The 24,293-nt window shown below is 43.3% G+C and overlaps 1 protein-coding gene across 2 annotated transcripts in view; it reads left to right on the forward strand.

Moving 5' to 3' along the window:
* LOC126191154 (GPI ethanolamine phosphate transferase 1) overlaps nt 1–24,293 on the forward strand; it is a 276,012-nt gene that overhangs the window by 191,855 nt on the left and 59,864 nt on the right. For both annotated transcript variants that reach the window (XM_049931924.1, XM_049931925.1), the window contains exons 9-10: nt 14,424–14,599; nt 14,683–14,870. In XM_049931924.1, the coding sequence (XP_049787881.1) occupies nt 14,424–14,599; nt 14,683–14,870 (364 nt within the window). The remainder of the gene's footprint in view (nt 1–14,423; nt 14,600–14,682; nt 14,871–24,293) is intronic.

Below are 24,293 nucleotides of genomic sequence, written 5' to 3' on the forward strand. Positions count from 1 at the left end.
CTGATTGCTACGGTTCATGGCAAAAAAAGTTTTTCCACTGTAGGGATCGGGAGAAGGAGAGCAGGTCTTTAACAAGTCATCATCATCATCATCATCTTCTTCTTCTTCTTCTTCTTCTTGAACAGTTTCCAGCCTCTGGCCAGGTCTGTATGGAACATAGTCCTCTCCATCGTCGTCTGGCTTGCTACCATCTCTTCGTCTTCGCCTTGGTCCAGTCTTCTCCTTTCTTCTGGACACATTCCTCTACTCCTTTCAGCCATCTGTCTCTCAGGCTTCCTCTTGGTCTCTTTCCTTTCAGTTTCATCTCATGTATACTCCAGGGTATCCTTTTCTCCTCCATTCTCTTAATGTGTCCATACCATTGCAGCCTTTGGTTTCTCTATCTCCTCCTGTAATGGTTCCACCGTCATTAACTCTTTGATCCTCTCATTTCTTAACCTGTCTATCTTTGTCAATCCAATACTGTTTCTCAGGAATTTCATTTTACTAGATAGTACTTTGCTTTTCTCTCTTCCTTTCATAACCCTGGTTTCTGATACATATATTATTATTGGGACATAGTATGACCTGTATATAACCTTTTTACTGATTTGGGGTACATCCTTGCTCCATATCAGGCTTCTGACACTCTTCCAAAATGCTTTTAATTTTCTCCCCCACTCATTTATTTCTGTCGTCTTTTCCATCTTCCTGTATCAGGCTTCCTAGATACCTGAAACTCTCCACTCTCCTCAATCGTTCCCCACCAATTGTTATTCCAGTTGTTCCTCTCTCCTTCTTTCTTGTTGTGATAATCATCTCACTCTTACTTATACTAAATTTCATCCCATATTCTTGTACTGTTCATTCCCGTACGTCCAACTGCTCTTGTACTTCCTCCTTTTTATTCCTCCAAATCATTAGATCATCTGCAAACCCCATAGCTTTCATCTTCCTTTCACGTTACTTGTGCTACTGTACTCATTATAGGATCCATCACTACAATGAAGAGTAATGGTGAAAGTGCACTTTCCTGCCTCAAGCCATTCTTCTATTCAATCCAAGCTGATCTCTCTCCTCCCAGTTTCACACACCTCACACTTCCATGGTATATTTCTCTTATTCTCCAAATAATCTTTTTTGCTACTCCTCTTTTCTCTAGGGCTTTCCACAGGTTGCTTCTACGTACACTATAATACGCTTTTTCAATGCCCAGGAAGGTCATAACTAGTTCTATTCCATATTCATAGTACTATTCCTGTAGTTGTCGTACACAAAAAATTAGATCCACCATGGACCTTCCTGTTCTGAAGTCATGTTGCTCTTCTCACATTCTTCCTTCTAATTTTGCCCGAATTCGTGCTTCCAAAATTTTCTCAAAAATCTTTGCACACTGACTCATCAGTGTTATCCCCCAATAGTTCTTGCACTCTTTTCTATTTCCCTTCATAAAGATCGGGATAATTATTCCCTTCTTCCAGTCTTCTGGGATCATCTTCTGTCTCCACACAATTTTCATTACTCAATATAACCATTGTATTCCCACCTCTCCTGCTGCTCTCACCATTACTACATCCAGAACTGGTGATTTCCCTCCCTTCATCTTGCCCAATGCCTCTTCCACTTCCCCCTATGTAAGGTCTTTTTCTATTTGCTGTTCCTCCTCTTTTTTCTCCTCAGCTTGTTCCTCCACATTCACATCTCCATTCGGGCTCAGGAGTTCTTCAAAATACTCCTTCCACATTTTCTTTAGTTCCTCCTTATTCTCTACATCTTATCCACTTTTGTTCACCATTCGCCGGCCAGTATGGCTGAGCGGTTCTAGGTGCTATAGTCTGGAACCGCGCGACCGCTATGGTCACAGGTTCGAATCCTGCCTCAGGCATGGATGTGTGTGATGTCCTTAGGTTAGTTAGGTTTAAGTAGTTCTAAGTTCTAGGGGACTGATGACCTCAGCAGTTAAGTCCCATAGTTCTCAGAGCCATTTGAACCATTTTTGTTCACCATTCAAGCATAATCTTTAACAAGTCCTGCATGACTCAATTTGGAAGTGGAGCAAAGGGTGAGGCCTGTAAGCAAAAGCCGAAGGGCAGGGGGGGTTTATAGTACAGTCTGCGTTGGCTTATTCCTACCCACTCACCTCGTAAATCCAATTGCCATTTGTTCTTCCCCTGCAGTCTAGGAGCAGCAGCCTGAGTGTTGCTGTAATAAATGATAACCAACAAGAGGAATAAAGGAGGGCCAATTACCAAAATTTAAGTTTCAGCCTAGTATAATCCATTGATGTATTTTTTTTAACACTTGCACTACACAGTGCTGCACTGTTACATGCTTCACAAAGTAACAAATATGTTGATACACTGATACATACACTAACACTACACCACAATACACCATCCCACACTGCAATCCAGATGCGGCATTCGTGGCAATATAGGTAATCCAAGTTTCATTTACCAGCGTGGATGAAATGCTTGCATGCACCTAATCATGTTCTTGCAATTGCTCTTGTGGTTTTTGAACTTGGCGAACTGTGGATTACGTGTCATGAGGTACACAAATGATTGCACAGCTTCAAACACCTTTATAGTCACAAAATTTACTTGTCCTCTTAGCTTGATTCCTTAACATCTTCACACCAAGCACACAGTTAAACACCTCCATGTGACTCCGTTGCTCATTCTGGCGGGAAAAAAAAACAAGTGACCATAGTGCTGTCATCATAATCAATATCATCACTACTCGATAATTGCTTAAATTTCGGCACGAAAATTGTTTCTAAATTCTAACGGAATTTACGAAAATTTGTTATAACCTTTAATTCACTAATAAATTGCGTGGATATACAAACGTAGAAACAATAGGGGGTTTCATGCTACCAACTCCGTATCTGTCACTCAACTGCCGTGCTGTGACATGCGGCCAGCGCCGTTCATAGCTAGGTGGCGCTCCCGCGCTCAGCCGAGCTGCGGAGCGCCTCTATCGCCGTGTTTGCGTACTGACATAGCGGCACTTTTAAATCTCGTGGCACTGTCACAACACTTTTCCCCCCTTGAAAAAAAAAAGGACACCCACTTCCTTGGAGACACGGACAGTGCGGAGAAATCCATGGCCTCTTGGGAGACCCTGAGAAGATCCCGCGGAGAAACACAAGAATATGGTCGAAAATGTCCAGGACGGAAGCTTGTGCGTGGAACGTGCCTCCTGGACGAGATGATGGGTGAAAACTCCGGAGCAGCATCCATAGGTGTCGGGGACCTGGGGGTGTGCTCCAGCGAGATGGGTCCCGGAGAAGGCGGCGTCGCGACTGGGACCGGTTTCAGCGTACTCGGAAGTGGCAGCGACGTTGGCTGCAGCGACACGCACGGGAGAGCGGCAGCAGCGACAGGACTGGCTTCTCGGGCTGGTGGAGGCAAAAGAAGGGGCGGTGGCACCGGCGTGTCCACCACTCGTGGGCGCATCTGGTCGTAATGGCGAACAACCATGCTGTCGTCCGTACGTATTTCACAAAGCCGGCGGCCACGAAGAGCCTTGACCACCCCTGGAATCCATTTAGGGCGAGATCCATACCCTCGTGCCCACACGTCGGCGCCCACCGAGTATTTTCCCGCACTAGGGGACACAGTACTAGGCCTGACAGGGTGAAGCAGGTGCAGTAGAGTGCGCGGTTGGCGGCCATGCAAGAGTTCAGCAGGGTTGCGATCACCCAGAGGCGTGAAGCAATAAGAACTCAGAAATTGCAACAGAGCGTCATCGGTAGAAAAATCAGTAAGGAATTTTTTCATCTGGCTTTTTAAAGTGCGGACAAGGCGCTCGACCTCCCCATTCGATTGGGGATGGAAGGGCGGTGCTGTCATGATGAATCCCTTGTCCAGTACAAAAATCACGGAAGGCGTGCGAAGAGAACTGACGGCCGTTGTCCGTGACAATCATGGATGGAAGACCTTCTAGCGCAAAGATCTTGGACAAAGCCAGCGTCGTCGCCGCAGTGGTGGGCGATGGACATCAAACCACAAACGGAAACTTCGAGAAAGCGTCAATCAACAGTAGCCAATAAGTGCCGAGGAAGGGGCCAGCAAAGTCAGCGTGCACCCATTCCCATGGCTGCGCCGGATCAGGCCACGGAGAGGGCATTGTACGGGGCGCAGCCAGTTGTTGAGCACACTGACCACACGCAGCGACCATGTGGGAGATGTCCGAATCGATACCGGGCCAATAAACATGCCTGCAGGCCAGGGACTTAGTCCGAGAAATCCCCCAATGGCCTTCATGCAATAGTTTGAGAACACCTTTGTGAAGAGAAGCTGGCACCACGACCCGTGGAGATGCGCCAGCCGTGGCCAGAATAACAACACCCCCACGAACAGACAGACGAAGGCGCAAGGCATGGTAGTTGCGAAGGGGATCCGATGCCCGGCCCTTGGTCCTGTCCGGCTAACCCCGTTGAACAAAACCGATCACCTGACGCAGGACCGGGTCCCGCGCAGTAGCCGACGCGACCTGCGAACCTGTAAGTGGAAAATCCTCGACCGCACGACGTTCTTCCTCATCAATGTGGAAACAGAGTAGTTCATCTCGATCGAAAACCGGGTCGGGGCCCATCGGCAAACGCGACAACGCGTCAGCGTTGGCGTGCTGGGCCGTGGGGCGATAGTGAATCTCATAGTGAAAACGAGACAAGTATAAGGCCCAACGTTGCAGGCGGTGAGCTGCCTTATCCAGAAGCGACGCCGAGGGGCTGAACAGAGAGACCAGCGGCTTGTGGTCGGTGATGAGGTGAAACTTAGAACCATACAAAAAAACGCTGAACTTTTTTAGAGCATAAATGATAGCGAGCGCCTCCTTTTCGATTTGAGAGTAACGCCGTTGGGCATCGTTGAGCGTCTTGGAAGCATAGGCGATGGGTCGTTCCGACCCATCCTCATGCCGATGGGCGAGAACAGCCCCTAGGCCATACTGTGACGCGTCAGTCGCCAGAACCAAGTGCTGACCCAGACGGAATGTGGCAAGACAAGGCGCTGACTGCAAATGAGCCTTCAGGCGGACAAAAGCCTGCTCACACTCGTCGGACCAACAGAAAGGAACGTTTTTGCGTAACAGCTGATGCAGAGGATGAGCCACCGCCGCCGCGGATGGAATGAATTTGTGATAATAAGCAGTCTTGCCTAGAAACGCCTGAAGTTCTTTGACCGTAGACGGCCGGGGAAGAGCGGTAATGGCCGCAACGTGCTGACGTAGAGGACGTATACCTTCACGGGACAAGTGGAAACCAAGATACACAATGGAGGGTTGGAAGAACTGTGACTTGTCCAGATTGCACTTCAACCCAGCTGAATGCAGAACCCGAAATAAGGAACGCAAATTGCAAAGGTGCTCCTCAGTGGAGGCCCCCGTGACAACAATGTCATCCAGGTAGTTGATGCAGCCAGAAACGGAAGCCGTGAGCTGTTCCAAAAACTGCTGAAAAATGGCCGGCGCGCTAGCGACACCAAAAGGTAACCGCTGGTACTGATACAACCCACAAGGAGTGTTGATGACGAGAAATTCCTTGGAAGACTCATCCAACGGCAACTGATGGTACGCCTCCGATAAGTCAAGTTTGGAAAAGAAATGGCCCCCAGCGAGCTTGGTAAATAACTCCTCAGGACGGGGAAGAGGATAAGTGTCAATGAGGCTTTGAGCGTTGACAGTGGCTTTAAAATCGCCACACAATCGCAGACTCCCATTTGGTTTAGAAACCACCACGATTGGCAATGCCCATTCGCTGGAGGTAACAGGAAGGAGAATCCCTGAAGCTGTTAACCTGTCTATCTCAGCCTTGACAGGTGCACGCAACACCATCAGAATAGGGCGTGCCCGGAAAAGCTTAGGGCGAGCTGTAGGTTTAAGAGTAATGTGGGCTTCAAAATTCTTGGCACGACCCAGACCAGCAGAGAACACGGATGAGAATTCAGAACACAATCCATCCAGCTGTTGATACGGAATATCCTCAGATATGAGGTGCACATCATCATCAATGGAGAACCCAAACAACTGGAAAGCATCATAACCGAACAGATTTTCAGTGCCCGCATGATCCACCACATAAAACGTGAGGGGCCTAACAACAGACTTGTAGGCAGTGGAAGCATCAAACTGGCCAACGATAGGGATTTTCTGCTTATTATAAGTTCGCAAGGGAGGGGAGCCCAACTCCAAATATGTGCGAGAATTAATGAGAGTTACTGCAGAGCCAGTATCCACTTGCATGCGAATGTCTTTATCCAGAACACGAACAGTAACAAACAACTTATTTGTTTGAGAAAGCACACAGTTAACATCCATGTCCAATGCCTCGTCCTCGTCGACAGGAACTTTAGGGGACTGACACACAGAAGCAATGTGGCCTTTTTTCCTACATGAATTACACGTGGCCCAACGTTTTGGACATGCGGCCCTGTCATGCTGTACGAAACAATGTGGACAAGAAGGAAGGGCGGGACGAACCTGTTTCTGTGGTTGCTGTTTTCGCTGCAAGCGTTGCGGCCCAATGCGACGTTATTTACGCGAGTGAACCGCCGCCACATCTTTGTTCTCCTGGGAAACAGGCAAATTGTCCGTGTCGAAAGTTGACTGTACTGCGCCTACATCACACCATGCGTCTATTTGCGCGCCAGCAGCATGAGACACTTCAAAGGATTGAGTGATGCTGAGAACTTCCGACAACAACGGGTTTGGCAGTTGTAGGGCACGTTGCCGAACTTCTTTATCAGGAGCAAGCCGTAGAATAGCATGCCTAACCACTGAATCAGCATAAGACTCATGATGAGTGTCCGTGACAAACTGACATTTCCTACTCAGACCGTGTAGTTCCGCCGCCCAAGCCCGGTAAGATTGATGGGGCTGTTTACGACACCGGTAGAACGCCACGCGGGCGGCAACGACGTGGGTGTTTTTTCGGTAATGGTTAGACAATAAGTCACACACTTCTTGGAAGGACAGAGAGGCAGGTTCCCGCAGAGGGGCTAACTGAGATAGTAGCTGATAGATCCGTGGGTAAATCCAAGATAGAAATAACGACTTACACATTGGAGCGTCGACAACGCCGAAAGCCAAGAAGTGTTGCCGCAAACGCTTCTCATAATCCTCCCAGTCTTCAGCGGCCTCGTCGTAAGGAGGGAACGGAGGCGGAGAAGAGAACGACAGACGATGAGTAAGCGACGTCGACAACGCCTGAATAGCAGCCGTCAGCTGCGTTTGTTGTTCAATGAGCGCTTGCAGAAGCTGTTCCATGTCTGCCCAGACACGAATGCACAATACTCCAACGCTGGAAAAAAAATATCCGACCTCGTCGCCAAAAAGTGTTATAACCTTTAATTCACTAATAAATTGCGTGGATATACAAACGTAGAAACAATAGGGGGTTTCATGCTACCAACTCCGTAACTGTCACTCAACTGCCGTGCCGTGACATGCGGCCGGTGCCATTCATAGCTAGGTGGTGCTCCCGCGCTCAGCCTAGCTGTGGAGTGCCTCTATCGCCGTGTTTGCGTACTGACGTAGCGGCAATTTTAAATCTCGTGGCACTGTCACAACAAAATTAGCACTAATGGGGGGGTGGTCCATCAGAAGAAAGATAAAGGGAAGAAATATACATTGTTATACCTTAACCTACCTCAAAGAACCTGAGAGTAAGTTCGACTTACTTTGAACACAAGAGAATACATAAGGGAACATGGTGTTCACCGGATGGAAGAACCACCAACCAGAATAGATCACATTTTGGTGGACCAGTGCTATAGCCAGAGAGTCGTGGCCGTGAGGTCATATAGAGGAGCCGACTGTGCATCAGACCACTGCCTCATTGTGTGCAGGCTTAAACTCATGTTCACCTACACGCATAAGAAGAAGGGGACACTAAAACCTGCTTTGAATGTTGAGAAACTACGAGAAAGTTCTGTTAAAGAACAATATTCTATAGAAATCAAAAACCATATTGAGGTCCTAGAGACCCTGGAACCAAGAGAGAACATGGAGGAAAGGTGGGAAGAAATAAATTCCACGGTACTAAGTGTAGCGGAGGATATATTGGGAAGAAAGAAGATAATGAAGAAGGCTACAGAAAAGAGAGGGAAGATGAGGGAGAAGTGGCAAGCTGACAGGGATAATGAGCAGAAAAGGGAACATTTTGTCAACATCAGAAGGGAGACAAAGCGAATCCTAAGAGCAGAGAAGGGAATATGTGTAAACATTTTGCTAGAACAAGTTGAGGCAGAGAGCCGAAACAAGAACTCAAGGCAATTCTTCCAATACATAAAAAATCGGAAACATGGATTTCAGAGCCCCATTTTTTTCATTAGAGATAAGAACGGCAACTTGATAAATGACAAGGAAAGAATTGTACAAAGATGGAAAGAATACTTCTCGGAACTGTTGAATTGCCCAGATCAAGATGAGATATTACCTGCAAACACTACGGAAGAAAGGAAAGATGAAGAACAATGGGAAGTTAGTGAAGAAAAATGAAGATTGCAGTCGAAGGACTCAGAAACAACAAAGCCCCAGGAGAGGACAGAATAACATCAGAATTAATCAAGGAGGGAGGTGAGAGCTTACACTTAGAGATATATAAACTGATCCATTTGATATGGGAGAAGGAGACCCTGCCAGAAGAATGAAAATTGGCTATAATATGCCCAATATACAATAAGGGAAGCAAAATGGAATGCAGTAACTACAGAGGAATCAGCTTGTTGAATGTAACGTATAAGGTGCTGTCCATCATTATCCTCAGAAAATTGCAACCATTCATAGAGAACAACATACAGGAGTACCAAGCTGGCTTTTGACCAGACCAGTTGACAGTAGATCACATTTTCACACTAAGACAATTGTTTGAAAAACACTGGGAATATGATAAAGATATCTACAGCCTGTTCGTTGATTTTCAACTTGCATATGACAGCAACCACAGGAATAGCTTATACAATGCAATGTGTGACTTCAGAATCCCTGAGAAGCTAGTGAGAATGGTGCAAGCTTGTATGGAAGGGTCAAAGGCAACAGTACGTTTCCGAGGAGCCACATCAGAAACATTCGAGACTGAGACTGTCCTCAGACAAGGCGATGCTCTCTCATTTGTTCTGTTCAGTGTCATCTTAGAGAAAGTAATAAAAGAGTGTAGGCACAGGAGTGTGCTGGAGTAGAGATGGACAGTAAATTCAGTTGTCTCGCATATGCAGATGACATAGCACTACTAAGTGAATTAAAGCACGAGTTGAAAGAAATGTACCAGAAAATGGACAATTATGCACAGAAGGTAGGGCTAAAAGTGAATCGAGAGAAATCAGAGTTCATGCAATTAGGAAGAAGACAAGAGCAGGAAGAATTTCTTGAGACAGATGGCAAGAGGTTCAAGAGAGTACACCAGTTCAAATACTTGGGACCTTGGTTTACCACGGACAACAAAATAAAAATGGACATCAAGGAAAGAATAGCAGTGGGAAGGAAATGCATGCATTCTCTCAGAGAGACGCCCGGCTCTAAATCGATCTCAGTGAACATTAGGATGAAAATCTACAGCGCAGTGATATGCCCAGCAGCAATGTACGGTTCAGAAACATGGAGCATGACTAAGCGAGAAAGGGAAAAGCTATTAATATCTGAAAGAAGAGCAATGAAGAAGATATGGGGACCAGTTTTAGATAACGGAGAATAGAGGAGGAGGAAAAACGAGTAAATCTACCTTCTGATGCGACAACCAAATATCCTACAGAAGATAAAGAGCAAAAGAATAGAGTGGGCAGACCATGTAGCCCGTATGCCGGATGGAAGACAGGCGAAGATGGCACTAGTGGGGAAACCAAACACCAAACGCCCCATTGGGCGACCAAGTCAGCGCTGAATGGACGACCTGGCGAAGGACCTAGCAGCCCTGGGAATTGAAGACACGTGGAGGAACCGGGCACAAAACAGGAAGGAATGGAGTCAGTTAGTGGAAGCAGCGCATGGTCTGCAGGGCATGTAATCACTGCATATCAATCTATCTTTCTATCTATCTATACCTTAACCTACAGTGCAGCCAAAGTACAAACACATAATCAAACAAGAGAACATTAGAAACATGTACAGAAAAAATAATTACAAATAGGAAGTAATATAGCTCATAAAAGCAAAATAATGTAGACAAAATGAAATGCACTCAACGATAACACAACATTACCAAATGCAGTCAGAACACAGATAAAAGAAAATGATGAGAGAAAAAAATATCTACCTAACTGCCCAAAGCAGTATAAACATACCAGAAACACAGAATATTGAACTCACTACACTACACAGTTTAAATACCAATGTGGGTAGAACTAACACATCACAGTGCTATCACACGCAGTTTATATGATTACAAATTTAGAGAAAGGGAAAAAAGCAACATATGGGCCTAACATTTATCAAGTATTGTCGCGTGCAGCTCACTGTGCTCGTGAATGCACGTTTGATGATGAATATTAACTGTAACTCACTTAACACTGCCTGGAAAGGGGGAGGTCGCTGCTCCAGGATGGCATTTGTAAGGGAGGGGTTGGGCAGCTATTGACAGCATCATGTGTGATGTCCATTGCTGTAGAAATTATCTGCTAACCTCATATTGTACAGTAACATTAAGCTCCCTCAGGCTATGAAACAAACAGTGAGTGCCCCATGACAATTCAGCCTACTTATATCTTAAGGTAAAGTTAAAAGGGAGATAGCTGTGGCCACCCTTACATGAATGTGACATACAAACTTTTGACATAATTTTATGAGACCCAATCAGCAAAAATTTATCCTTAAATCAACGTGGTGTGTCAATATGTGGTAAATAATGAGTAAGAGAACACGGAAAGGGCTGATATTTCTGTGGTGCTAAGGTGTTTGGAGGAAAGATTCATGACTGTGTTTCAGGTCTGTTTGAGTTCTGGATTCAGTGTGGTGGTAGTGGTGGTGGTGGTGGTGGAAGTGAGTTATGGAGGGTTGGGTAAATGAAGTGGGTCTGTGAGAAAGTATTTGTCAGCTTTGAGGGGACGTGGGGGATGTCTGGAGGTTGTTGTAGAGGTGGTGAACAGTGCTGTCCCAAGGCAGGAGTAGGAAGTGAGCAGTGTATAGACCTTTCTGAGGCAGCGTTGTGCATGTTGCTCTAGTTCCTGGAGGGCAAGAGTTTCAGTGTGTGTTGTAGGTTCCAGGAACTAGGGATTGCATAGCAGGAGAATATTACAAATATAGACAAGGTATAGCAAGGAGCCTTGGGCTTGATTGATATGGTTTTGCAGGACTATTTGGTGAGGGATAAAGATTGGCGGAACCTGAACAGATGGAGGTCATTGTGGAGAAGTGTAGCAGCTGAAGATGGGCAATTTGATGGTAACGCCATTTGGGGGATACATCCTTCTGCAAGCCTTGCCACAGTGACCACATTCCGGAGATCCAGTAGGATCTCCAGTCTCTCCTCAAACCCTTAGGCCCATCCCAGAACCTCTCCCCAGAGTCCATCTCTCTCCTCACCCCTACCAGTCCCTGCACTCCTACCTTCTACATGCTTCCTAAACTCAATAAACCCAACCACCAAGGACACCTCATTGTGGCCAGTTACTGTGCTTCCACTGAGAGAATTTCTGCTTTCGTAGATCAATGCCTTCAGCACATTATTCAACACCTACCCTCCTACATCAAAGATACCAACCATTTCTTCCATCAACTCTCCACATTTCCTATTCCTTTACCACACGATGCCCTGCTCATCACTATTGATGCCGCCTCTCTTTACAGTAACATCCCTAATGTCCCATGGCCTTACTGCTATTGAATGTTACCTTTCTCAATGCCCAATGCATTCCAAACCAACAACCTGCATCCTAGTCCCCACGATCAAGTGTATCCTCACCCGCAATTACTTTTCCTTTGCAGACATTACCTACAAACAAAACCAGGGTACGGCTATGGGTACCCGCATGGCACCATCCTATTCCATTGTATTCATGTAGCATCTAGAGGAATCCTTCCTTAACAACCAGAATCCTAAACCCCTCACCTGGTTCAGATTCATTGATGACATCTTTGTGATATGGATCGAGGGTGAGGACACCCTAACACCCTATCCACATTCCTCCAGAAGCTCAACACCTTCTTCCCCATTCGCTTCACCTGGTCCTCCTCAAACCAACAAGCCAACTTCCTAGGTGTTGACCTCCACCTTAAAGATACTGAGGCCTTTGCAGACCGTAATTATCCTCCCAACCTTGTACAAAAATAATCTCCCTTGCCTTCTCTTTCCAGTCACCCACCACTACCCAAAGTCTCACTGTCCGGCCACAGAGGAGCATTTCCCTAGTAACTCAGGGCCACGAAACAACTGGACCACCCTTTTGCTCAGCATGCCACCCAACAAAACATTCTTCATTTCAGTGACTGCTTCACAGCCTGTGCCATATGCCTCCTCCCCACCAACACCAGCTTTCTGAATTGCGCAGGTGGGAACTCCCATTGTCCCAGTATTGCAGCTCTACTGGAGTTAGCGATTCTGTGAAGGAGGTTGGATGAGAGGAGCAAGGAGAAGGAGAGGGGGAGGCAGGGATGAAGAAAAGGGGGGAAGACATCTGGGAAGGAGAGGCAGTGAAGCAGCAGGATATAAATGTGCGACTGGTGAGCTCATCCTGCGACAGGCAAGGGAAGTAGCGTATGGCACATGATGAACTGGAGATGTGGATTTGGAGGGAAGAGGGACTATGAATAGATCATATGGAGGGGAGCAGTTAGGATCCAACTGGCACAGATTGTGAAGTAGGCATTGAAGTAGAGCATGTTGTGCCAGCAGAGTGTTGTTCCACTGGATGACCAAAGTCCATATGAAGGACATTGTCCAAAAGCCTAGCATTGGTATTTGCCTTATTTGTATGCCTGTTGGCTGATCAGTTCCTCAACTGTACAGTGAGTGATTATGTTTACGTCTTTCGTTATTTAAGTACTCCTGTCTCAGAACACCCTACTCCATTAAAAAAGTTACAGAAGAAGTCAAGCAAAGCAATGGAGAAATCTGGGATGGAATAATGACAGTGTTATGAAAAGGATAGATCGCTACTCACCGTATAGCGAAGATGTTGAGTCTCAGATAGGTGTAACAAAAATACTGCGAAACAAGTAAGCTTTCAACCAAAAAGGACTTCAGTGGTATTCTTCTGCCCACCGAACGTATATAATATCCTCATCTATCCCTACACAGCCCCTGCTCCCAACACCTTGCCTCATGGCTCTTATTCCTATAACAGACCTAGCTGCAAGACCTGTCTCAGACATCCTTCCACTGCCGCCTACTTGAGTCCGGTCAAGCATCATCTGTCCCATCAGAAGCAGGGCTACCTGTGAAACCAGCCATGTGATCTACAAGCTAAGCTGCAACTACTGTGTTGCATTGTACATGGGCATGACAATCATCAAGCTGTCCGTCCACATGAATGGTCACCAAGAAACTGTGGCAAAGATTCACCTGGACCACCCGGTTGCTGAGCACGCTGACCAACACAATGTTCGTCATTTTAATGACTGCTTCACAGCCTATGTTATCTGGATCCTTCCTACCAAGACCAACTTTTCTTAATTGCGCAGTGGGAACTTCCCCTACAATATACACTATGTTCCTGTAAGCCTTCTGGCCTCAACCTTTGTTAGTCATTGTCCGGCACACACCTTTTTCCCTTACCTGTTCCCACTCCAGCACTACACAGCTCTCTGTTCCACCAACGCACCCACAGTCTTTGTACTTCTCACCTTTCCCGATACTTCGTCGAGCCCCCTCCCCATCTAACCTCCTGACTGTATCTAGCTGCTCTACTGTCTTTCCATTTCATCCCTATATGCTCCCACAACCAGCATTGTGCTGTCCCCTACTCCTATTCTGTGTGTGTGTAATTTCAATGAAGGCCTTTTTGGCCAAAAGCGTACTTGTTTGACAGTCTTCTATCTGCGACTCAATGACTCCACTAAATGGTGAGTATCAGTCTATCCTTTTCATAATTGTCATTAGAGAAAGCAGTGTCATTCTGATGGGCACTTAGGTACATAGGAATGCATGGGGATGAGGAAGCTGATATAGTAACCAGAAAAGGATTTACATGGCTAACTGATTTAAAATGAGTTATGCCAGTGGATGCAATGGAGTGGCTATCAGGGTCAAAGCTTCCATATGTGTGGCAAGTGTAGTTGCTTGAGGTGCAGTATGACAACTTGAGACTTCTTGAATCAGTTATTTGGCAATAATGAACAATCTTACACCCAGTCCCAGAGATGGAAAGAAATGATTTCCATTATTTTGCTAAACTGAGAAGCTTACATAACAGCATTTTTATCATGTATATTAAAGCATAGTGACTTATTGTTATGTACCACACTAATTATTTTGTTGTTATTTATAATATGATTTTGTATGTTTTCAGTGCAGTCTTTACCATCTCAATTCTATGTTTACTGCTGCTTACCACAAATTCTTTGGTGGGATGTCTTTCAAGACTTTGATATTCTGGTTAATGTACTTAACCATGCCAAGCAGTACTGTGATGCAAAATATGGAATACTTCTGGTTTTTGCATACATAATTGGCATTGAAATCCTTGTAAGTATCTGTCTCAAATATGGTTCAAGTATGGATACATACGAACTTGTTGAACATCAACTCATTTTAATATTAATTGTCAGGTACTCTCATTTTTTCATAGATTTGTACTAAGTTTTGGAATGTTGGGCATATTGTGCTGGCCCCTTTACATAAAAGGACAAAACAATGGTAATCGAGGACTAATAATGGTCTGGTGTGTGTCGAGTATATTTCTTGCCGTGTTTCCTATGCTCCCTGTCATAGGAAGTCAGCCACAGAATGAGATACTGTAAGTTTTACTTTACAATTACTTACTAGATAATGCATTACAATAATTATTTGTTACATGTCTGACCCATTTCTGACAAATTTCCTTTCCTTATAATGAATCCCGTATATGTACACAGGTTTTCTCTTCCGGCATTGCATTCCTCTGTCTTAGTAACTTGCTTAATCCAAGCACAGATATAACAAAATGCTGAATAAATCTTTCATTCTACAACAGTGTGTACACTCATTTGACACCTCCTGACAGAATAAAATTTCATGCCAGACTGGAACTCGAATTCTGGATCTTACTTTTGTGTGCAATTTTCTTACCAACTGAGTTATCAGCACACAACAAATGATCTACCATCAAAGCTACTCTGAAGAGCCAAATAAACTGGTACACCTGCCTAATATCATGTAGGCCCACTGCGAGCACACAGAACTGCCGCAACATGATGTGGCATGGACTCATCTGAAGTAGTGCTGGAGAGAGCTGACACCATGATTCCTGTCCATAAATCCATAAGAGTATGAGGGTGTAGAGATCTCTTCTGAAAAGCACATTACAAGGCATCCCAAATAAGCTCAATAATGTTCACGTCTGAGGACTCTGATGTCCAGCGGAAGTGTTTAAACTCAGAACAGTGTTCCTGTAGCCACTGGGTAGCAATTCTGGATGTATGGGGTGTCGCATTGTCCTGCTGTAATTGCCCAAGTCTGTCAGAATGCACAGTGGACATGAATGGATGCAGGTGATTAGACAGCACCCTTACTTACATGTCACCTGTCAGGGTTGTACCTAGGCATATCAGTGTTCCCATATCCCTCCAACTGCACGCACCCCACACCATTACAGAACCTCCAACAGCTCAAACAGTTCCCTGCTGACATTCAGGGTCCATGGTCTCATGAGGTTGTTTCCATACCTGTACACATCAATCTGCTCGATTCAATTTGAAATGAGACTCATCCGCCCAGGCAACATGTTTCCAGTCATCAACAGTCCCATGTCAATGTTGACAGGCTCAGGCGAGGTGTAAAGCTTTGTGTTGTGCAGATATTGATGGTGTTTGTTGAAGGGTTCGCACACTGACACTTGTTTGATAGCCCAGCATTGAAATCTGCGGCAATTTGCACAGGAGGGTTGCTCTTCTGCCACATTGAATGATTCTCTTCAGTCATCATTGGCCCGTTCTTGCAGAATCCTTTTCCGGCTGCAGCAATATTGGAGATTTGATGTTTCACTGGATTCCTGATATTCATGGTACACTTGTGAAATGGCCGTACGGGAAAATCCCCACTTCATCGCTACTTCGGAGATGCTGTGTCCCGTTGCTCATGCGCTGACTGTAACACCATGTTCAAACTCACTTAAATCTTGATAACCTGCCATTGTAGCAGCAGTAATCAATCTAACAACTGTGTCTGACACTTATTGTCTTATGTAGGTGTTGCTAACTGCAGCGCCACATTCTGCCTGTTTGCCTAGGCATGCCTATACCAGTTTCTTTGGCACTTCAGTGTAGTATGAGAGAGGTGCTGGGAGAATTGAAGCTATGAGGGCAGGATGTCAGGTGTGCCTGCATAGCTCAGTCTTTTAGACCATTACCTGTGCAGTGCTAAAATAATATTTGCTTTGATCAGTTTTATTTCTACATTCCTGCTGAAGTGTCATAATGATTAACACACTGGACTCTAATCAGTATAATAAAAGTAAGTGTACAATGTGCACACCGTTAACAATCTCAAACGAGTCCCAGTACAATCAAGGGAGTTATATGGTGTAGTACCTTCTCTCCTCCATCCATGAAGAAGATTCCCATTTTTATCTGAAGATGTAAGGGCTGGGAAGTTTCGTCCTCTAGAAATTTCTAGGACATTTCAGAACATTCGAGAGCATTCCACAACTTTCCAGAATTTTCCACCATGACCTGATATGTTCTGGAAGATCCAGGAATAGTTGGCAACTTCGAGGAAGATTCCAGAATGCTCGGGAACATCGCAGAACATCCCAAAACAGTCTTGAATTTTGTGGAATGTGTTGGAACATTGTGGACCATTCAAAGCATTTATGGTACATTCTGGAATTCACCACTGGTGGGGCTATCGATTGGTATGGGCATATGAAGCAAGACCCATCATGGACTTTAACATCAGTTTCTTATCAGTGATGAAGGGAGGAACTGGGAAAGTAGTGCAGTGAGTGAATAAAAACAAACAGTGAGTGTGAGTAGTCAAAGTTATACAGTGATTGTATATAAATTGAAAATAAAGTGTGTAAAGTGTCTTAGTGCATTTATTAATAATAGGTTGATATGGTTAATTTTTTAGACACTGCCCAAATGTAAAAGAGGAGCAGATCTTGCCAGTTCTAAAGCAAAATGATGAAAACAAAAAAGAACAGCGAAAAAGTGAAAGAGATGAAGAGATCGAAGCATGTCTAAGTTTCCAACGATCAACAGTGAGCACTGTGAGAAGCGGAGAAACCGAAGGACAACAAAATGAATGGATTGAAGAATCATAAATTGCGACCCAGTCTTACAATAAAAGATAGCTAACTCAAGCCAGCCATGAAAATTATCCTACAAGAAGCGCAGATGAGGAAAAGTAAACAGTACAATCTAACAAATGAAGCATTCCACTACAGGCTGACAAAAGAATATAACAAACAGAAACTTAATGTAGTAAGAAATAATGGATAACATCTGCCAATTTTGCAATGCAAAAAATTTCAGTAGAGCATGAATGGAAAAATTGGATTAGTACCACTGGAAGCACCTCCACAGGAATTTTTACACTACATGACCGGGGAAACTCCAGAGTCAAAACACTTTCTTCAAAAAATAAAAGCATACAGTGCCTGCTTCCAAATGACTTCTTTTGGTGTCACTTCAGTCAACACTAACAGAGATGATATTGATTATGTTTTTTTCAATCCAAGGACTTATCTGTCACAACATGGGCTCATTATTACAACTGCCCTATGAAGACGATAAATTTCTGCAATTATATTTCATTGGGAATGAAGAAACAGAAATTCATCAACAAAGCACAAATATCAGTGGATTGAGATGAGTAGTCCAAGATGTACAGAGGATCTTACATAGATACATTCAACTGATTCATATATTCAAAACAGCACTAGAATGAATGATTTCTGATGATTGTAAAGTTGTAGTTTGAGCCAACAAAAGACCACCTGGAGAACACGAACATTGATTTTATACACCTCAGATAGATGAAGTTGCCATCATAATTGTGTGTGTGTGTGTGTGGAGGGGGGGGGGAAGTGACACAGTTTTACAATGAAGAGAAGAACTGAAATGCATTGCAGAGACACACTGCTCATATGATAACCTCCAATATCCATTAATAGTTCTGCATGGAGAGGATGACTATCATTTTAATGTCAAACAAATCCAACCTGAAACAGCCATAGAAGCAAATAAAAAAAGTCACTTCCAAGGAGTTCTACGCTTACTGCTTAATGATCAGAGACAATAAAACATACACTCATATTCTCAGTACTTGCCGTTTATTCCAGCAATTCCTGGTATGCAAAAATAGAAGCAGAATGGGTGCTTTAGATAAGACAATCAGAAGAAAGTAGTCACTGTAGAATACATTCACTTTTGAGATGCAGAAGATGACTGAAGAATACATTCACTTTTGAGACACAATCATAGATGACTGAAGAATACATTGAATTTTGAGACGCAGTCATAGATGACAGAACGGTTGACGACATTGGAATGATGGCGATCTTACCCTCATCATACATAGGAAGTTCAAGATACAGGCACAGGTACATTCAAGATGCTTTGACACATGGATGATCTGATCTCTTCTTAACATTCACATGCAACTCGTGGCTAGAAATCAAAGAACAACTGAGGTACGGACAAGCTCCATACATCGACACAACATAATGGCCCGAGTTTTCTGACAAAAACAAACGAGATTTATTGAAGTCATCACAAAATACCACACCTTTGGAACTGTTAGATGCTGGGTGTACATAATCGAGTGGCAAAAATGATCTCATATGGCTACACAACAGACTTGATCCCATGGATATTGATAAAATCATCCAAGCTGAATTTCTCAATGCACAATAAGATCCAGAATAGTACGGCACAGCAGCAGAAAACATAATTCACAGACCATGCAGGCCATCAAACGCCAATGCACCATGTATAACTGATGGAAAATACACACACACACACACACACACACACACACACACACACACACACACACACACACACAAACACACACACGCACACAAAACTGTACTTGGATGATGCGCAAACTTGAGTTGATGGCTATTCCGAATACAGATGATGATCACCCAAAAATGGTGGCTTCACAGCAAAAATCGAATATGAGACAGCGACAAACTGGAAATAAATATTCAGTGGGTAGTATTGTATAACACACTACTTTACAAAATGTTCCAAGTGCACAGAAATGTAGAATACTCCAATTCTGTGAAATTCATCAATATATCTGTAAGTATCTGAACAAAAGCAGTGATATGGCAGTATTTCAAATAGCCAAAGATAGCAAACAATAAAATGGAAACAACAAGACTCTCATGTATCAAATGGGAAGATACAGTGACATTGTCATGTACCAGATGGGAAGACACATCAAAATAATGAAGCAGCGTGTATTTCCATGCACAAATGTCAGCCAACTGTGCAAATCTAGCAGTATGTTTGAAAAATGGATAGAGAGTTTACTTCACAAAAGACACTGCAGAAAAATTACAGCTCTTTACCAGCTGTGCCAAACAGATCCGTTCACAAAAACATTACTGTGTGTTGACGTCTCTACCTGTTATATGCAGAGCAAAACAAGAAAAATCTTTCAATGACGAAAACAAGGAAATGCAGTAGAAGATCATTCAGGAATAATGAAAACTGGTGCACCAGGCTGAGTATATACCGTGCATCCAAACAATGCCGAATGTTTCTATCTCTGGATGTTGCTACACAAAATATGGGAACCAGAAAGTTTCACAGATCTCCAGACTGTTGATGGTTGGCTGTGCCAGACATACAGAGAAACATGCCAACACTTAGGACTACTGGAAAACAATGACGAGTGAGAATTAACAGTACAGGAAGCCTCACTAACAGCCTCTGCTGAACAAATGAGAGATTTATTTGCCATAATTCTAACAACATGTAACCCATCAAATGCAAAACAGCTATGGGACTCCTTCAAAGAGAGGATGAGTGACAACCTACTATACCAAATCCGACAAGTTCATCTTGAATTCACTATCGAATTCAACGATGACATCTTCAATGAAAAACTCATTTGCCCAGAAGATAGATATTTAGTAATAAACAACCAGACGTTAGTACAACTTGGGATGCAAGCACCACGAAAAGATGCTATCAGTGCGCTAAACTTTGAAATTACAAAGGGGAAAAGCTACAGCGTTGATGAACAATTTCAGTACATTGCTCACAACAAACGATCCTCAATAAAAATTAAAAGGAAATTTACAGCTTTATCATGGACCGGATCGACAACAACACTGGCAGAATTATTTAGCTGGATGCGCCAGGCGACATCAGGAAAACGTTTCTAATAAATCTATTGCTGGCAGAAATATGTGCTAAACAACACATCACACTTGCTCTGGGGTCATCTGGCATTGCAGCCGCACTTACACAAGGAGGACAAACTCGTCATTCCACCCTACAACTTCCGTTGAATATAACCAAAGAACAATTCACGGTATGTAAAATCTCAAGAGCATCTCGATGGGGTAAACATCTAAACCATGCTAAAATTATCTTCTGGGATGAAAGCACAATGGCACACACGAAATCACTCAAAGTCATAGACAGAACATTACAAGGCTTGTGAGGAAACTCTGAAGTAATGGGAGGAGCTCTACTCATATGCTCAGGAGATTTTTGACAAACACTTCCAGTTATCCCCAATTCAGCATCAGCAGATGAGATCATTGGATGCTTAAAGAAATCACATCTCTGGCCACCCATACAAATACTGCGACTAACAATAAAATGTGAGAGTTGAACTATTGAAAGATGCAACAACAGCACATTTGGCTCAACAGCTTTTACAAATAGGTGAAGGCACATATCCTACTGACCAGATGACCGGCCTCACTAAACTCAAGTGATTTCTACAACATAGCCACTGCTGAAAATGAACTCCTCGACCAAATTTAACCAAACATTGTTCACTACTATACCAGTCTGGACTGCCTATTTGAAAGGGCAGTTTTGGCAACTAAAAGAATATTATCGGTGATATCAGCTTTAATATTCAAAAGAAAATTTCTGGTGAAAAGAGAATATACAAACTGATTGACACAAAGGTAAATGCTGAAAAAAGTGTGAACTTCCCTGCAGAATTTCTAAACTCTTTGCAAGTGCCAGGAATACCATTACACTGTCTTCAACTTAAAATTGGCCCGCTCCCGGTAGCTGAATGGTCAGCGTGATGGATTGTCAATCCTCTAGGCCCGGGTTCGATTCCCAGCTGAGTCGGGGAATTTTCTCTGTCCAGGGACTAGGTGTTGTGCTGTCCTCATCATTATGCTATCATCCTCATGGAGTGCAGGTCGCCGAAGTAGCGTCGAATTGGAAGACCGGCACCCAGCGAACGACCTGCTCGACGGGGGGTCCTAGCCATACGATTAAATAAATAAACTTGAAATTGGATCTCCAATCATGCTACCCAGAAATCTCAACTCACCAAAACTATGTAATGGAACAAGGATGATCGTCAAGCAGCTATCGAATAACATCATCAGAGCCAAACTTATGACTGGAAAATACTAAGAACACACACAATTTATCCCCAGAATACCACTGGTTCCAATTTAAAAGACTACAGTTTCCGATCAAATTAGCCTACATTTTTACAATAAGCAAACTGCAAGGACAAACTTCAAAATATCGCAGTATCAGCCTCAAAGACTCTTGCTTCTCTAATGGTAGCTTGCTCTCGAGTAGTAAATTAGAAAAATTTGTGCTTATAAGATAACAAAATGAAAAATGTTGTTTATAATCAAATATTGTGAATAGTTAGAATACGTTTCCAATAATTTTTTTCACCACGTATACATTAAAGTTTGTCCTTTTATTCCAACTACCACACAATCTCATATCACTTCCCTGAGGTACCAGGTACTCCAGCTAGTTCAGAATAATATTAATAATACTTAGCTTTTCCATGTTTGTTTTTATATTATAGAGCATCATATTCTGGGGTAACTTGTCATTGAGGAAAAAAGTGTTTGTTACACAGAAGCGTGCACTAAGAACTGTGTGTGATCTCCACTCTACAACCTCTTCTAGACAGGTCTTTAACAAGTCGGGCACACTGACAACAGCCTCATAGTACATTTACTCTCTTATGAAGTTTGTAATCAGCAGTCAGTAACAGTTTGAAAACAACAGTAAGATTCACAAATATCATAGTAGAAGGAGAACTGTTTTACACTTTCCATCACTCAGGCTTTGTGTGACACTGAAAAGACTGAGGTATTCAGCTATAAAAATCTTTGACTAAGTACTCAATTATGTTTTTGTTGTGGCTTTCAGTCCGAAGACTGGTTTTATGCAGCTCACCATGCCAATCTTATCTTGTGCAAGCTTTTTCATCTCCGAATAACTACTGCAACCTATATCTGTTTGGCCCTCTCATGATATGCTTGCTGAGGGCCCCCTGTACAATTTTTACTCTCCATTACCAAATTCACCGATCCTCCATGTCTCAGACTGTGTCCTACCAACTCATCCCTTCTTTTAGTCACATTGTGCCATATATTTCTGTTCTCCCCAGTGTGATCCAGAACTTCCTTATTAGTTATTTGATCTACCCATATAATCTCCAGCTTTCTTCTATCACAACACATTTCTAAAGCTTCTGTTCTTTTCTTGTCTGAACTGCTTATTGCCCATATTTCACTTGTGTATAAGGCTACACTCCAGACAAATACCTTTAGGAAAGAGTTTGTAGCACTTAAATTAATATTTGACATTAAAAAATATCTCTTTTTTCAGTGACTTTTTCCTGCTCTTCCCAGTGTGCTTTTTATATCCTTTCTACTTTGGCCGTCATCAGTTATTTTACTGCCCAAATAGCAAAACTGATCTACTACTCTCAGTGTCTCATTTCCTAATCTAATTCTCTCAGTGTCATCTAATTCAGTTCAAGTTCATTCCATTACTCTTGTTTTACTTTTGTTGATGCTCATGTTGTGTTCTATTTTCAAGACACTGCCCAATCCATTCAGCTGCCCTTTGAAGTCCTTTACTGTCTCTGACAGAATTACAACATTGTCAGCAGACCTCAATGTTTGTATTCATTTTCCCTGAAATTTATTTTCTTAATTTATCTTTGCTTTCCTTTAGCTTGCTCAGTGTACAGACTGAATGACATTGGGGACAGTCTACAACCCTGCCTTACGAGGATGGTTTGAAAGGTTCTCAGAATCACCACGAGAGGTTCACGTGATATTCATTGGACTGTTGCCTGTAAACACGTGCCACATCAGTGGAACTCTGCTTCTTCATATTCAACTGTTGCTAAGTGGACAAATGAATTTAAATTTGATCAAGAAAACTTAGATGATGATTGGCACAGTGGTCGGCCAAGATGTGTCACTGCTCTGGAAATCATTGCAAAAGTGCGCAAAATGGTCATGGAGGATCGCCAGTTGAAAGTGCATGAAAGTGCTCATTCTTACCAGATGTCATCTGATAGGGTATATCACATTTTAACTGAAGAATTAGAAATGAAAAAATTATCTACAAGACGAGTGCCGCGACTCTGCCCACACACATGTGCCGTCGCTATGGCAAAATTACACGAACTAAGATATGAATTGTTGCCACACCTGCCTTATTCACCTGATCTGGCTCCTTGAGACTTCCATCTCTTCCCAAAACTGAAAATTGTTCTTGTAGACGAAGATTCACTCCAAACAAAGAATTGATAACTGGAGTTGACAAATATTTTGCAGGCCTGTAGGAAACTTCATTTTCGAGATGGGATCAGAGCACTGGAACATTGTTGGACCAGGTGCGTTTATCTACAAGGAGACTGCATTGAAAAATAAAAAAAAACTTTCAATGATGTAAGTACTTTTTTTCTACTCCACTCCAAGAACTTTTCAAACCACCCCTGTACTTCCTTCTCAACTACTACTTGTCCTTCATGCCCTTAAACTATTGTACAAATTGCAACTAACTCTTCACTTCCTGTATTTTATCCCAGCTACCTTCAAAATTTCAGAGCGTAGTCCAGTCAGCATTTTCAAAAGCTTTCTCTAAATCTACAAATGCTATAAATGTAGCTTTGGCTTTCTTCAACCTATGTTCTAAGATGTAGGATCAGTATTGCCTCGTGTGTTCTGGAACCCAACTGATCTTCCCTGAGCTCAGCT

Source organism: Schistocerca cancellata, chromosome 6, assembly GCF_023864275.1.
Source record: "Schistocerca cancellata isolate TAMUIC-IGC-003103 chromosome 6, iqSchCanc2.1, whole genome shotgun sequence".
NCBI classification, from domain to species: domain Eukaryota; kingdom Metazoa; phylum Arthropoda; class Insecta; order Orthoptera; family Acrididae; genus Schistocerca; species Schistocerca cancellata.